We start from the raw sequence: 13235 nt of genomic DNA, 5'->3' as shown, positions 1-13235 counted from the left end.
AACAGCATCAAGTTTTTAATTATTTTTGCTTTTTCTTGACGCAATTCAATGAAAAAGTCAGACCTTCTATTTGTGGCGCCATCTGTTGGATTAGTTTGACCGACATTTCCCCTTCGGATCGTAAGAAAACTACTACAGAATACACATACCACGGTCGAGGCAGGGGGCTGATTTGAACTTACCAACGTTGCGTGATCCGCTTGACACATCATATGAAATAGTGATCTATCTTATCGACGGAGATAAAAGTGTACAATTTTTTTCCGGCAGAGTGCGCATTAGTGCGATTCTGATAAAGTGATTTTACGAGGAATGTCTGTGCCTCGGATTGAAGACATTTTTCACAAAAATATTATTGTCAACAGGATTTTTAACTTTTAATTATGAATTATCTTATTAAAAGTGTGTCTAGTATTGCTAGACTATGTATTGGACACAATATTCAAGGTAAGTCAATTTCATTAATTGATATTACAACTGTTTGAATTTCTAACCTCTATGTAATAAATTAAATTTATCCATAAGAAAAGCGTGGTTTTCACCCAAATATATTCAAGAAATGTTAATTTTGGTTCTTCAGTTAACAAATGTTTATTACAATTTTCAAATTAAGTGTAATAAGATTTGTAGGATTTACAATTGGCACAATTAACACCTAACCCATATTTTATAAAAAAATGTATATGTTTTAGTGGATTAAATGAGGATAAACATTTTTTTTGCAGGAAATGCGTCTACTCTACTGCGCCATTGTACAAATAGCGATACTACAGGTCGGCTATTATATTATTTCTAAACTTATATGGAAATTTGTGAGTTCGTTTTTTTGTATTCGACGTACTAAATTACTTACGTTATTTTTCAGGAAACACATCTTTAGTCAGACATTTGACGAACTCAAACGCTGCCGGTAAATACCTCATTTATTTAAATAAGGTGGTGACAAAATAGGTAAAACTTTAGAACAGCGGCTTCTCCCGTATAACCCTTTAAGGTACAAAAATATCGAAAACTTGTTATTATTTGATGAATTCTAAGTGAAAAAGGCGGGGGAAGAGCATTTTTAAACCACATTCTGACTTTATTTACAAAAAAAAGAAGCTGAAATGCATCTTGCATACCTGACTGAAATCACTATATACTATGGTGCTCATTATAGGTGATATTTGCGTAGCGCACTAAAAAGTATAAACAATTAAAAAATTATTCTTGTATTGCGGTAAGTATGAGATAATAATGAAATTGCGAATTATTAATTATAAAAAATTGGGAATTTGTTGTTATTAATGGATTTTTGATTGGGTTAGAGTCAGGTACGTAACTAACATTGCGGCTATTTTTTTTGAATGTTCGATAAAAAACTTCCTCGAAAATACTCTTCACTCACCTTTTTTATTTAGAATTCATCAAATAGTAACTAGTTTTTGTTATTTTTTTCATTAAAGAGTCATACAGGAGAAGCCGCTATTCTAAAGTTTTACCACAAAATATTACTATTACCAGAGAAGATCATTATTATTCATAAAACGTGTAGGGCCGTATCGAAAGCACCCCGCGGCTAGTATAGATTAAATACAACCAGGGTGGCCGCTTGACCGGGAATTTGTTTGTTGATCGAGAATTTTACAACTTTTTAGAAAAATAATTCTCCATGTTTAATTGCAACAGTTTTTGAATAATCAGTTGAATTTTTATCTTTTTTTAATTATGAAATCATTCATCAGTGATAAAAAATCTTTTTAGTTGATAATATGTGAATGTAAATTATAATGATTTTTGAAATTAAACTATAAATTATGAATTAACAAGTGCGTAACAATTAATTTTACAAGAAGATTTGGAATCAGTTCAAAATTTAAGGGTTTCCAAATTTTTACGTTAAAAATTAAATTGTTTCAATTAGAATTTGGAAAGTCCTAGTGTAGTTAAGAAAATGTAAACGCCCGATTGAAACTTGGTCAACTATTTTCAATTTTGAAATAACTTTAAAGTAATATATTAATAATTAAAGGCTTTTATCAAATTTAAAATATTGTTTTAGTCTAAAATTTGAAATTCGTTTAATTAAGAAAAATAACAATTGCTGATTATTTAGACATATTCCATTGTTCATATAAAGGCAGTAGTTATAAATCAAATATTTAAAACTAGACAAAACACTAAAAATTGAGCCTTACATTGTTAATTTGTCTATTCGAAAAAAAATTAATGTACAAGTAAAACTCGTTCACGTTGAAGAGATATTTAAAAGGTCTAAGTCTAAAAGATTCAAAATTAATTTAAAATAATTTAAAATAATGTAAACGAACTGCTTTTTATTTTGAACAATAATTTACAGAGAATGTTTGAAAAGATTTCAAAAATTGTATAAAAGATTTATTCGAATCATTATAAAAGATATTAAGAAGTTGTGAAAAAAATGGAAAATTTTCATAAATGTAAAACAACATGTAGATGTTTAAAAGATTTCGAAATAAAATTTTCTAGTTTTCTAAGGATTTTTGAATTTTTTTAAAATAAAAATAATTTCACTTTTAATTTAGGAAGTGTTCAGTTTATAACAAAAATCTAATTGTTCAATTTTTAATATTTATAGCTTAAAATGATTTGCAGCTCAAGTTTGATTACTCTTAATGCAGAAGTTTTTTAGGTTTAGAGTTCGAGTTTTTTAATTTAATTGTCCGTGAAAAAAGTTCACGAACCAGGAAAAAAACCGGGAATTTTTTATGTGATTAAAACGACCATTTTTCTTGAAACCCAACATAAAATGCGTGGACTTTATTTTAGCCTTGTTTTAGTCGTCGAATCTGCGATCCCCGCGGTTAAAATATCCCCAGACAGAAAAAAATTGCGTTGATGTTATAGAAAAATTATTTAAAAAATTTTTAAAGAGGAATAAGTTTGACTAAAATAGGATTTTTTAAACGATATTCTAGAAATTATTTTTAAAATAGTTGTGTAGGGTTCTTGTGGTACCTAAGGTTAAGAATGGAGAAAAACGGTTGTAAAAAATAATGTTCCTAGCACAGGGAGGTTTTCCTAGTGAATTTATTTCAATAGAGTTCAATTGAAAAACTGTGTCCCGAGAAAATTTTTCTATACGAGGAAACTGAAGTACTATCACCAAAACTGAAACTTTAGAAAATGATCAAAAATTCCAATTTTCATGAAAAATTACAATCAAAATCAGGCGCTCAATAAATTTGAAGATGTCACCTCAATACTGCTATTTTTAATGAAAATATATTAATTATGTAATCCTGAAAGACTGCAATAGACCGCTAGAGTTATTTTGCATATCAAAAATTTACTGCAGTTGTAAACACTCAACTCAATCTTATTGAATAATTTTTCAATGTTATTTTTTTCAACTCATACACTATCAGTCATAATTGTGTGTCTACTTGCGAAAATTGAATTAAAAATAGGCTTGTCTTTGAAAATGACTAACTCTAAAAAAATATAAGTTAGAAGGATACGTTTCAAAAACGATTAGAAGGCTTATTAAATTTCACATATATGGAACCCTACTGGCACTTAAAAAACGAAAATCGGTCGGTCGAGCGTGGGAAGAATACATGGGAAATAGAAGATAAAAGAGTGCAGTCATCAATCGAACGACCACTTTTCGCCTTGAGAAAACTCCCGCATTTTTTATGATAATTCGAGAACCAGTGAATATTTTATGTTCTTCTTTATCTTAAAGAAGAAATTGCAGGCCTTTCTTCAGCGAAGTTTAATTTTGTTCCTTTCACTTGTCTAAACTAAACTCCCAACCATGCATTTTAAGAGCTTTTAATTGAAATATTTTAGGGAATTTTAAAAGTTTCCAAGGAATTATTAATTCGTTTAATTAATCTGTAGGGCTTTCTAAGCGCTTAGAATGTTGTAGGATCAAGAATTTCAATAGACATGGAACGATTTTACAGGACTTATAAGATTTTATGATATTTTTAAAAATTTCACAGGAGTTTATAAGATTTTTGAGGTTTTCTATAATTTTAAGGAATCTTAAAGCTCTGAAATGTATTTTGAATCTATTCACGAGAAGTGACGTATTTTGTGGGATTTCAAAGGATTAGAAATATTTAGAGAATCTGCAAAAATTCTAAATAATTTTTTATTGATTTCAATAATTTAGAGATTTTAAAGGCTTTGAGATATTTTAGGATAAAGAATTTTGAAATATGTAGAATAATTGTACACTGAAAAAATTGTTCTTGAGTCAAGTAAATATTACTTGATTCAAGTCAATCGCAGGTACGAATGGGGACGATAGAATATGAGTATGTTCCAAATAAATAATTACTTGCTACCGTATGCTTGGAACAAGCGTACATTTTCTTAATCTGAGAAAATGTAATCTTAGATAGAATATCGCATTTTATTATTCTAAAACTTTATTGTGTTACTTCATGTAGAGATGTATTCAAATGCAGGACATAGTTTACTTCCAAGAAATCATTTCTGATACACTTCAAGAATGTATTTTTTTAATCTAAGAATATGCAGTATCGGAGCAATAAACTAGTGCCTCAACTGAACACTATACCTATACCTAAACCTAAACTACCTAAAAACTCGTGTGTCTTAACCGCGCGCTCTACCGACTTCGCTATCGAAGCACTTGGATTTCGCTGACAAAATCTTGGATAAGAATTTCGAGGCAGGGTCGTACCAAGTCATATGGTCAGCCTCAACCAACTTCAAACTAAAAGTTGTTGAACTCAACTTTAATATACCATTTTTTATTCAGAAAAATTTTTAAATTGAATTTTCCTTATTTCAAAAAATGCTCGATACTTTTTTTCTTAATATATTTTAAAATGTTATAAAATATCTAAAAGTAATTAAGAATAAACAAAAATTCTCCATAAAATGCGCAGTTTTCAATTTATCCAACTCTTTTATTATATATAATACTCTTTTATTCATTTTTTAATGCAAAATAACTTTTCTTAAATAATAATTTAAAATATGTGAAAAAGTGAAGTAAGTTTCACTTATTTAACGAGGCATTTCATACTTTTTGTTTTTAAATATTTAAAACGCTTTAAAACAACCCAAAGGTAATAAATAATAAAGAAAAGTTGCAAATACAAAAATGCTTTAATAACATCAATGATAAAACATAATGTTCTGCTATACGAAAATTTTTATAAAACGCACAGTTTTCAATTTATCGAATTCGTTTATCATACCTTTTTTAACAAAGATTTGAATATGAAATTGCTTTCCTAAAAAAACAATTTAAAATACACAAAAAATAATTGAACTTCAATTATTTTAGAAAGGGCTCAGTACTTTTTTCTTTAAAAATTTAATCTGCTTAAAAACTATCTAAAGCATATAAAAAATAAAGAACTTTTAAGTTGAAAAAACGCTTCAATAACCTCAGTGACAAATAAATATTTTCTGATTTTTAAAAACCTTTGTAAAAAGCACAGTTTTCGATTTATAAAATTTTTTTATAATACTTTTTAACTCAGTCTATAATTTAAAATAACGATTCTTAAAAAATAATTGAAAATGTGTAGAAGAAATTGATCGCTTGTTTAAATATTACTTATTTAAAAAAGTGCTCGATACTTCATTTTTATTTTTAATATAAAATACTTCGAAATCAGAAGAAACAAGAATTCTGTGCAAGAACTTGCAGGTTAAAAGCGATCTCCCGGTGGACGGCTGAAAAATATTTGTTTGCTTCCTCCTTGCATTCTCAAAAACTTTTAATTGTCAATTTTTTAATTGTTCCTTTATAAAATGAAATGCATTCTTAATACACTTTTTCAAACTATTAGTGAATTCTTTTTTCTTAAATATTTTGCTTTAAAAACGCATTAAATTTTTTTAAATTATCAAGAAAATGTAAGAATTGTATTTTAAACATTTTTTAAAGCTTATAACTTTGTTTTATGCTGTCATATATTTATTTATTATTTAAATAATAAAAAAGAATTATGTAAGTATATGGGTGATTGCTAAAATGTTAACCATTTGTAGTCCAAGACATTTTCTATGATTAATGAATTGTTTGACTGAAAAATATAGTTACATATAATAGAAGTTACATAATATAGGAACATTCCGTTAGAGTTTCAGTTACTTATCATGAGAATATAATATTCCTAATTCAATGTTTTATTAAACTTGACGCAAATAAGTATAATGGAACAAATTAACTCAATAGTTTTTGCTCAGAGTAAATATATTCTTGATTCAAAAAGTTGTCCTGATTCTATTATTTTCTTGATTCAAGAAAATCGGTCCCTTGTAAAAAGAAAATACTTGCTTCTTTCAAGTAAAATCAGCTAAGTAAACTAGCCTACTTGATTCAATGAAAATTTTTCATCAGTGTATATATGACCTATGAAGGGTTTGAAGAAATTTAAAATTGGTTTTTGGAATTCACCTTGAATTCTTGTTGATATATCCTGAACTCTTTTAACTTCAAAGAAATTATTTTGAATTTTTTTAATGAGGTATTTTCACTTCAAACATCAGCTAACTTCACTTCGTTGAGTGCTGAGGGGAAACAATGGGCCAAATGCTTGGAATTCGGTCCAATTTTGCCCTATTTTGCTAATATCTTGTTTAAAAAACTCATTTATGTCATCGTTGTCGCCAGATATTCCTCATAACTTTTTTCGATAAAAGGAAAATGTTGAGAGTTATAGCATTTTCGAAATCCAAAAAAACTAACGAAAAATAACATTTTAAGCCGAACAAGGTACGATACGAAAAAAAGTGAAGAGAAGAAAAATGTTTATTTTAGACCGCCCTATAACATTATTGCAACAACTTTTTGTATTTTCTTGAAAAATCGAAAATTCAAATTTTGATCGCACAAAAAATAAAGGAAAATCAAACATTCCATTTTGCGATCAAGCTATGAAAGATACAAAAACAACGAATAAACAAAAATTGTACACTTAAAAAAGGTCTATATATCTGTTATAAATCAATTTTAACAGATCACGCAGCTTTTGTTTTATTCGTAAAAGACAAAGTTAAAAATGAAGAAATTAAATTTTTGGAAAAACAACACAAGCTATCAAAAAAATGAATAGACAAAAGCTCGTTTAAAAAAAAAGAGCTACAAATTTGTCATCAATAATTTTTATTATGGAAGCGTAGTTTTGGTTTTAATAGTAAAAAATAAAACAAAAAATAAATAAATCACATTTTTTGACAAAGGACCCAAGATATGACAAAAATGAATAGACAAAAGTCACATATCCAAAAATGAGCTACAAATTTGTTAGTATTAATTTTTATATATGTCGAGTAGATCTTCTTTAAATCATATAACAACACAAGAGACGATGAAAATGAGAAAACAAAAGTTGTATATACAAATTTTCTCAAAACTTTTTTGCGCCCATTTTTAATGATAAAATCAACACAATAAAAATACGTATATTTCAATACTAATGCATATTATGAATTTTAATAACATACATTTATTGAAATGATGGGGGAGACCAAATTGCAGTAGATATTATATAATGATCCTACATCAGGCAATCCTTAGTTAGAAGCACAAATATAAGTAAAATAATCAATTATAATTTTAATAAATTAGCGCGTATCGTGCCTTTACTATTAATTACATTAAATTAAATCTTTAACATCCATTAGTATTTTTAAGTAATGATTAGTATTTTACTGGATTTTAAAGATTGTATTCACAAGACGTGAGGGATTTCATATGGTTTCAACGTTTTCAAGAGATTTTTAAATTTTTTTTGTAATTTATTTGGAATTGGGTCTGACTTCCTATTAATTTATCCTGAATTATTTTAAATGCCTTTGACTTCTTCTAAGATCACTAAGTTTTACTCAACTCAATGGATTTAAAAAAAAAGTATTTTTATTAATCTTGAAGTCTTTATACTCACCTACAATTTTTAGGCATTTCATCAAATTCTTTTTAATTCTCTTTAATTTTTCTGAACTTATTTCGAAATTACTCTATCCAATGATGTTTTTCATATTTTTGAATTACTTTGAAATTCAATTGATTGTTTTTATTCAAGTTGACTTTTTATAAAATGTATCGAATTTTTTTTGTTTCCTCTAAATTTACTGAAATATTACTGAAATCAATGGATTTTTTCGATTATAAAAAATCTTCCAATTTATTTGAATTGTGTTGTAGTCATTAGTCACTTTTTGGTTAGAAATTAGTAAAGTTTCAAAACTTACAAAAGACCTTTTACATTATTTTTTAGAATTTATATTGAATTCTTATTCATTTATCCTGAATTCTTTGAAATTCTTCGGAATTCTCTTGAATGTTTCCAATTCACTTGAATTCTTTGAAATTTGCTAATTTCTACCTAATTCAGTAGATTTTTTTGAACTTCTAGCAGTTTTATTTAATTGATCCTGAAGTCTTTTAACCTTATCTTAAATTATTAGGCAATGTATCAAATTCTTTTGAATTCCCTTGAATTTTTCTAAACATATTTTAAGTTTTCTGAATTCAACGAAGTTTTTTAATATTTTTAAATTGTTTTCAATTCATTCAATTTTTTTTTAATCACCTTGAATGTTTGTGGATTTCATCGAATTCTTCTCGTTTACCTTACATTCATCTAAATTCCTTCCAATTTTACGGAAATCAATAGAATTTTTTGATTTTTTCCATTTTTTCCAATTCATTTTAATTCCTTTGCATTTAACTTGAAAAATCTTATGAATTTATCCCGAATTTGTTACGCTTTAAGCGTGAAAAAAGTACCTTTGGTCCCTATATTTTATCCCACAGGGACTGTGAGGCCTGAATATTTGATTTTTTTCAGTTTTTTCCTAACCTCAACCTTGTTTTGGGGACAGGTGAAAATCGAAGCTGGAGAAAGGAGGCAGAAAAACCGTGTTTTTTTGGATGTCTTGTCCTTTAACGATTTACAATAATTTGTAAGCTAAAAAAATTAATATCGTGGAATTCAGAAGCTTTTAGATGTTTTTATTAAATAATTCAGAGATTTGTTTGGTCGACTTGCAATAAAAAGTAGTTATGGGTCTTGACCCAACACTGAGCAGTGAACAGTAAGTAGTGTCCATAGTTTGCGATATTAAACTTCAATATCGGAGAAATCTGTATTAAAGCAGCATGGCATGGCACAAAGTAAGAGGAAATGCATTTTTTTCGTTCAAAAATGCACAGAGCCTTCAATTTAGGTCCGATTTTACATTTTTTTAAATTAAAGTTCATAAAATTCTGAAGAGCTTGACGCTCCGAACTTTTTTCTCTTGTCTTTTTTTATTAATCATTTTTCCACTCAAAGCATGGCAAAACTGAAATTTTGTACATAAAAATTGTTTACGCTTTAATAACTAATCAGGAAAACTTTATATTGTCTTAAATGAGTGTTCAGGGACTCATAAAATACAAATCATTGGTTTATAATTTCATTTATTTGTTATAAACAAATTTTATAAATAAATTGAGAAATAGTCTTATTATCGGTAAAAAAATTATTTTTTTCTAAAAGTGCTTCATATTAATGTAGGAATGACATTTAATTACAAAACTATTTTAAAGTTTATAATAATTATTGTTATAAACAATTCTTATAAAGTGATTTGATGAAACAAATCAATCCTTTCTTCAACCGTTGATATTTATTGACTTCAAATCGTAGATTTCAAATTATTTATGTATTACGGTCCAGTAGTAAATCAAAAATAAATTATGAGTCAAAAAAACATGTTCTTCGAAACTCAGATATTTATTTAATAGAAAAACTCCTTTTAATCTTCCTTACGTTTCGGTACACATGCGTACCTTTTTCAAAGGTTCTTAACCTAAATAATTATATTAAAGATTAGTAATTTTAGTCTGAAAAAATATGATAGATAATTACGTAGATTTAAATAAATTTTTACCTGAGTTGATGATGGTTCAAAATAGTCAAACAGATCAAATTTCAGTCAAAAAAAGACAAAACATTTAAATAAATTGTTAAAAAAAAAATTATTTAAAATTTAGTCATTTAGAAATCTCAAAAATACTGAGACTTCAATCGATTTAATTTAATTAAATGTAAATATTGTAATAAAGCTTATATAGGTGAAACTGGCAGGAGATTAAAAACTAGAATTGCTGAACATAAAAAAGATTGTGAAGTTGGGAATTTTAACACAGATCTGTCGCAACATTCTTGGAATTTCAATCATTACGTTGATTTTGATTTTAAAAGTATTAAAATATTAGCTACAGAAAAAATACTTATCAACGAAGTATTATTGAGTCTATTTTTATAAACAAATATCGTAAGATTTCAGTTAATTTGCAGACTGAAATTCTAAATATTAATAAAATTTATCAGAGTATTATAAAATAATGTTTCTAATATTAAACATCTGTATATGCATATGTGTGTATATATGTATGCATATGTTTTGTATGTGTACATATACACATTTTTTAAATTTCTCATTTAAAATTTAAACTCAATTACGCGCTTCCTCATCAGTGATTTTCAATGAAAACCTGCGCCTATAATATCATCGTTCATTACGTATTCTTCATGTATTTCTGAAACTGTCAATTTATTTTCGTCCGTCCTAACCTACGCTAATTTGGTTTTCTCGCACTATATTTTTTAAAAATGTAGTCTAATTAATTGAAGTCTCAGTATTTTTGAGACTTCTGAATGACTAAATTTTAATTAATTTTTTTTAAACAATTGATTTAAATGTTTTGTCTTTTTTTGACTGAAATTTTATCTGTTTGACTATTTTGAACCATCATCAACTCAGGTAACAATGTATTTAAATCTACGTAATTATCCATCATATTTGTTCAGACTAAAATTACTAATCTTTAATATAATTATTTAGGTTAAGAACCTTTGAAAAAGGTACGCATGTGAACCGAAACGTAAGGAAGATTAAAAGGAGTTTTTCTCATGTTTCTCATGTTTCTCATGTTTGGAAGAACATGTTTTTTTTAATCATAATTTATTTTTGATTTATGACTGGACCGTGAGACATAAAAAATTTGAAATCTACGATTTCAAATCAATAAACAATTCTTGTGGCAAAATATTCAAATTTGAGATTTTTTCAAATTATCATTTTCTTCAATTGCCAGAACGACTCCAGGTAGTCCTTAAAATAATAAATATTTAATATTATTAGATAAAATATTACTTTAAATTTTTATAATTGAATTAGATGAAAAATTCAAAATTTTGGCCCTTTCGCATAGAAAATTTGTTTTGCACTGGAAATGTTTTAAGCTATTGGTCGAATGACTGCTAGTCACAAAAGTATTAGGAAAGTTAATAATAACCACTATTATGAACAATTCTTGTGACAAAATATTTAAACTTAAGGTGGATTATTGTCAGAAGATTTTGTATTGAGTGAATCTTAGCATGGAGTGTTATTATTCATTCTCAATCTATTGCGATTGAAAACCCGTATTTTTTTCAAGTGAAACTGCCAACATTTGGAATTTGTTTATCTAAGTTGTTTACAACTATTTAAGCAGTTATGTTTTATTAAATAATTATCAAGATACATTTTTTTAGTAATATCCGTAGCCATTCTAGCGATTAAAAAACATTAAAATTTGAGAAAACCTTCAATTTCAACATTTTCTCAAGAGCATTATTTGTAACAATGGTTATCGTGAAGTTCTCAAATGTTTTTGTGACTAGCAGTCATTCACCCAACAGTTTAAAACATTTTCAGTGAAAAAAATGTTCCTGCGCGATAGGGCAAAAATTTTGAATTTGTTTATATAATTTGTTAAAATAATTGAATTGTTATATTTTATCAAATATTAATAATTATTTATTATTTTAAGGAATAGCTGAAGTCGTTGCCGCGATTAAAGGAAATTATAATTTTAAAAATCTCAAATTGTTAAAAAAATTATTAATAAACAAATAGAAGAGAGACAAGTTCGGTTCTTCAAGCTCTTCAGAATTTTTTGAACTTCAATTTTTTTAAATTCAAAATCGGACCAAAATAGAAGGCTCTGGACATTTTTGAACGAAAAAAGTGAATTTCTTCCCACAGTGTATATAAATTATTGATACCTTTTTATAAATATATCAATAAGTTATAATGTTGTTATAATATATCTGCTTCCATTAATTAAATTAAATTACAGGTACATTATGGAGTGCAGGGAAGATTAGTATTACATCTAGCCTATCGAAAATTAGTAGTGCAGTGCAGGGTAAGTTAGAAGTATCTAAATTCATAAACCAGGTTTTAGCGTAAATAATATCATTTATTCAACATTTAAGTCAATAAGCGGCGAATTCATGATTGATTTCCTACAATTATCAATTATTTGCCTTTTTATGAGCAACTCTTTACGTTTCTCAGTATTTACTGCATCCTGCTTAACGTATTATTTTTCTAACATTATCTATAGATTTGAAAATTATGATTATATTTTAAGTTACATAAGAAGGACCAAGCGTAGATTGTTAGTCGAAGAAAAATCAGAATTAGACAGCATAGGTGTAAAATTGAAAAAATGCATTTTCATTTTTGCATAATAGTGTTTTTACAATTATTTTGTGGACCTTAAAACACTTATTGAATAGTAAAAATAAGTTTTTATCGAAAAAAGTGTTTTACATGGAATTTCTAATACAGTAAAAAAGCACATTTCTGTTCAAAAATGTTTTTCTCAGCAACAAAAACAATTATTTTAATATGTTATGTAAGTTTCAATTCATTATAAGCGTAAATAAACTTTAAATAATGTATATCGCCATGAATTTGATTCAGATTACGCAAAGAATATGAATAATAGACCTTTGGAAATAAAATACAATTTATAATTTTAATTGTAGGTTAAGTTTTTTTGCTAGTTAATATTTCTTCTGTAAATTGATAAAAATGTATTATGAGTTTATGTTTGCTTGAGAATAATTCCTTTAAAGTGTATATTGTGTTGCAATTTACAATAAACAGTGAGCTGTGTCTAGTCGTCCCAAATATTTCGGGGAGTTGAAAAACAGGATGGTCTATTCGCCTTAAAAATTCGAGGCGGATAGCCAAGTTTATGAAAAATATTTGACTACTCATCCCGAATTTTGAGATGACGAGACATTTCGTAAATAGTGCAGTCATTGCTTTTTTTTCAGAAAAACGTTCGGGGTCATTCATAAAACAAGTTATACGTCCATAGGAGGAGTGGGTCTATCAGAGTATCATTTTCCATGTTAAGAGCAATGGAAAACGCATCTCGCAGGGGG

The 13235-nt window shown here is 27.0% G+C and overlaps 1 protein-coding gene across 2 annotated transcripts in view; it reads left to right on the top strand.

The window, feature by feature from the left end:
* The first annotated feature begins 283 nt into the window (after positions 1–283).
* LOC117175098 (40S ribosomal protein S12, mitochondrial) overlaps positions 284–13235 on the top strand; it is a 41371-nt gene continuing 28419 nt past the window's right edge. The window contains exons 1-4 of one of the 2 annotated variants that reach the window (XM_033364644.1): positions 284–447; positions 726–773; positions 866–910; positions 12134–12202. In XM_033364644.1, the coding sequence (XP_033220535.1) occupies positions 384–447; positions 726–773; positions 866–910; positions 12134–12202 (226 nt within the window). In that variant the 5' untranslated portion in view covers positions 284–383. The remainder of the gene's footprint in view (positions 448–725; positions 774–865; positions 911–12133; positions 12203–13235) is intronic. The other variant, XM_033364646.1, reaches the window with a different exon arrangement.

This window comes from Belonocnema kinseyi, chromosome 6, assembly GCF_010883055.1.
Source record: "Belonocnema kinseyi isolate 2016_QV_RU_SX_M_011 chromosome 6, B_treatae_v1, whole genome shotgun sequence".
Classification (NCBI taxonomy): Eukaryota; Metazoa; Arthropoda; class Insecta; order Hymenoptera; family Cynipidae; genus Belonocnema; species Belonocnema kinseyi.
Note: the sequence above shows the minus strand (reverse complement) of the source record. Positions and strands in the feature narration are given on the sequence as shown.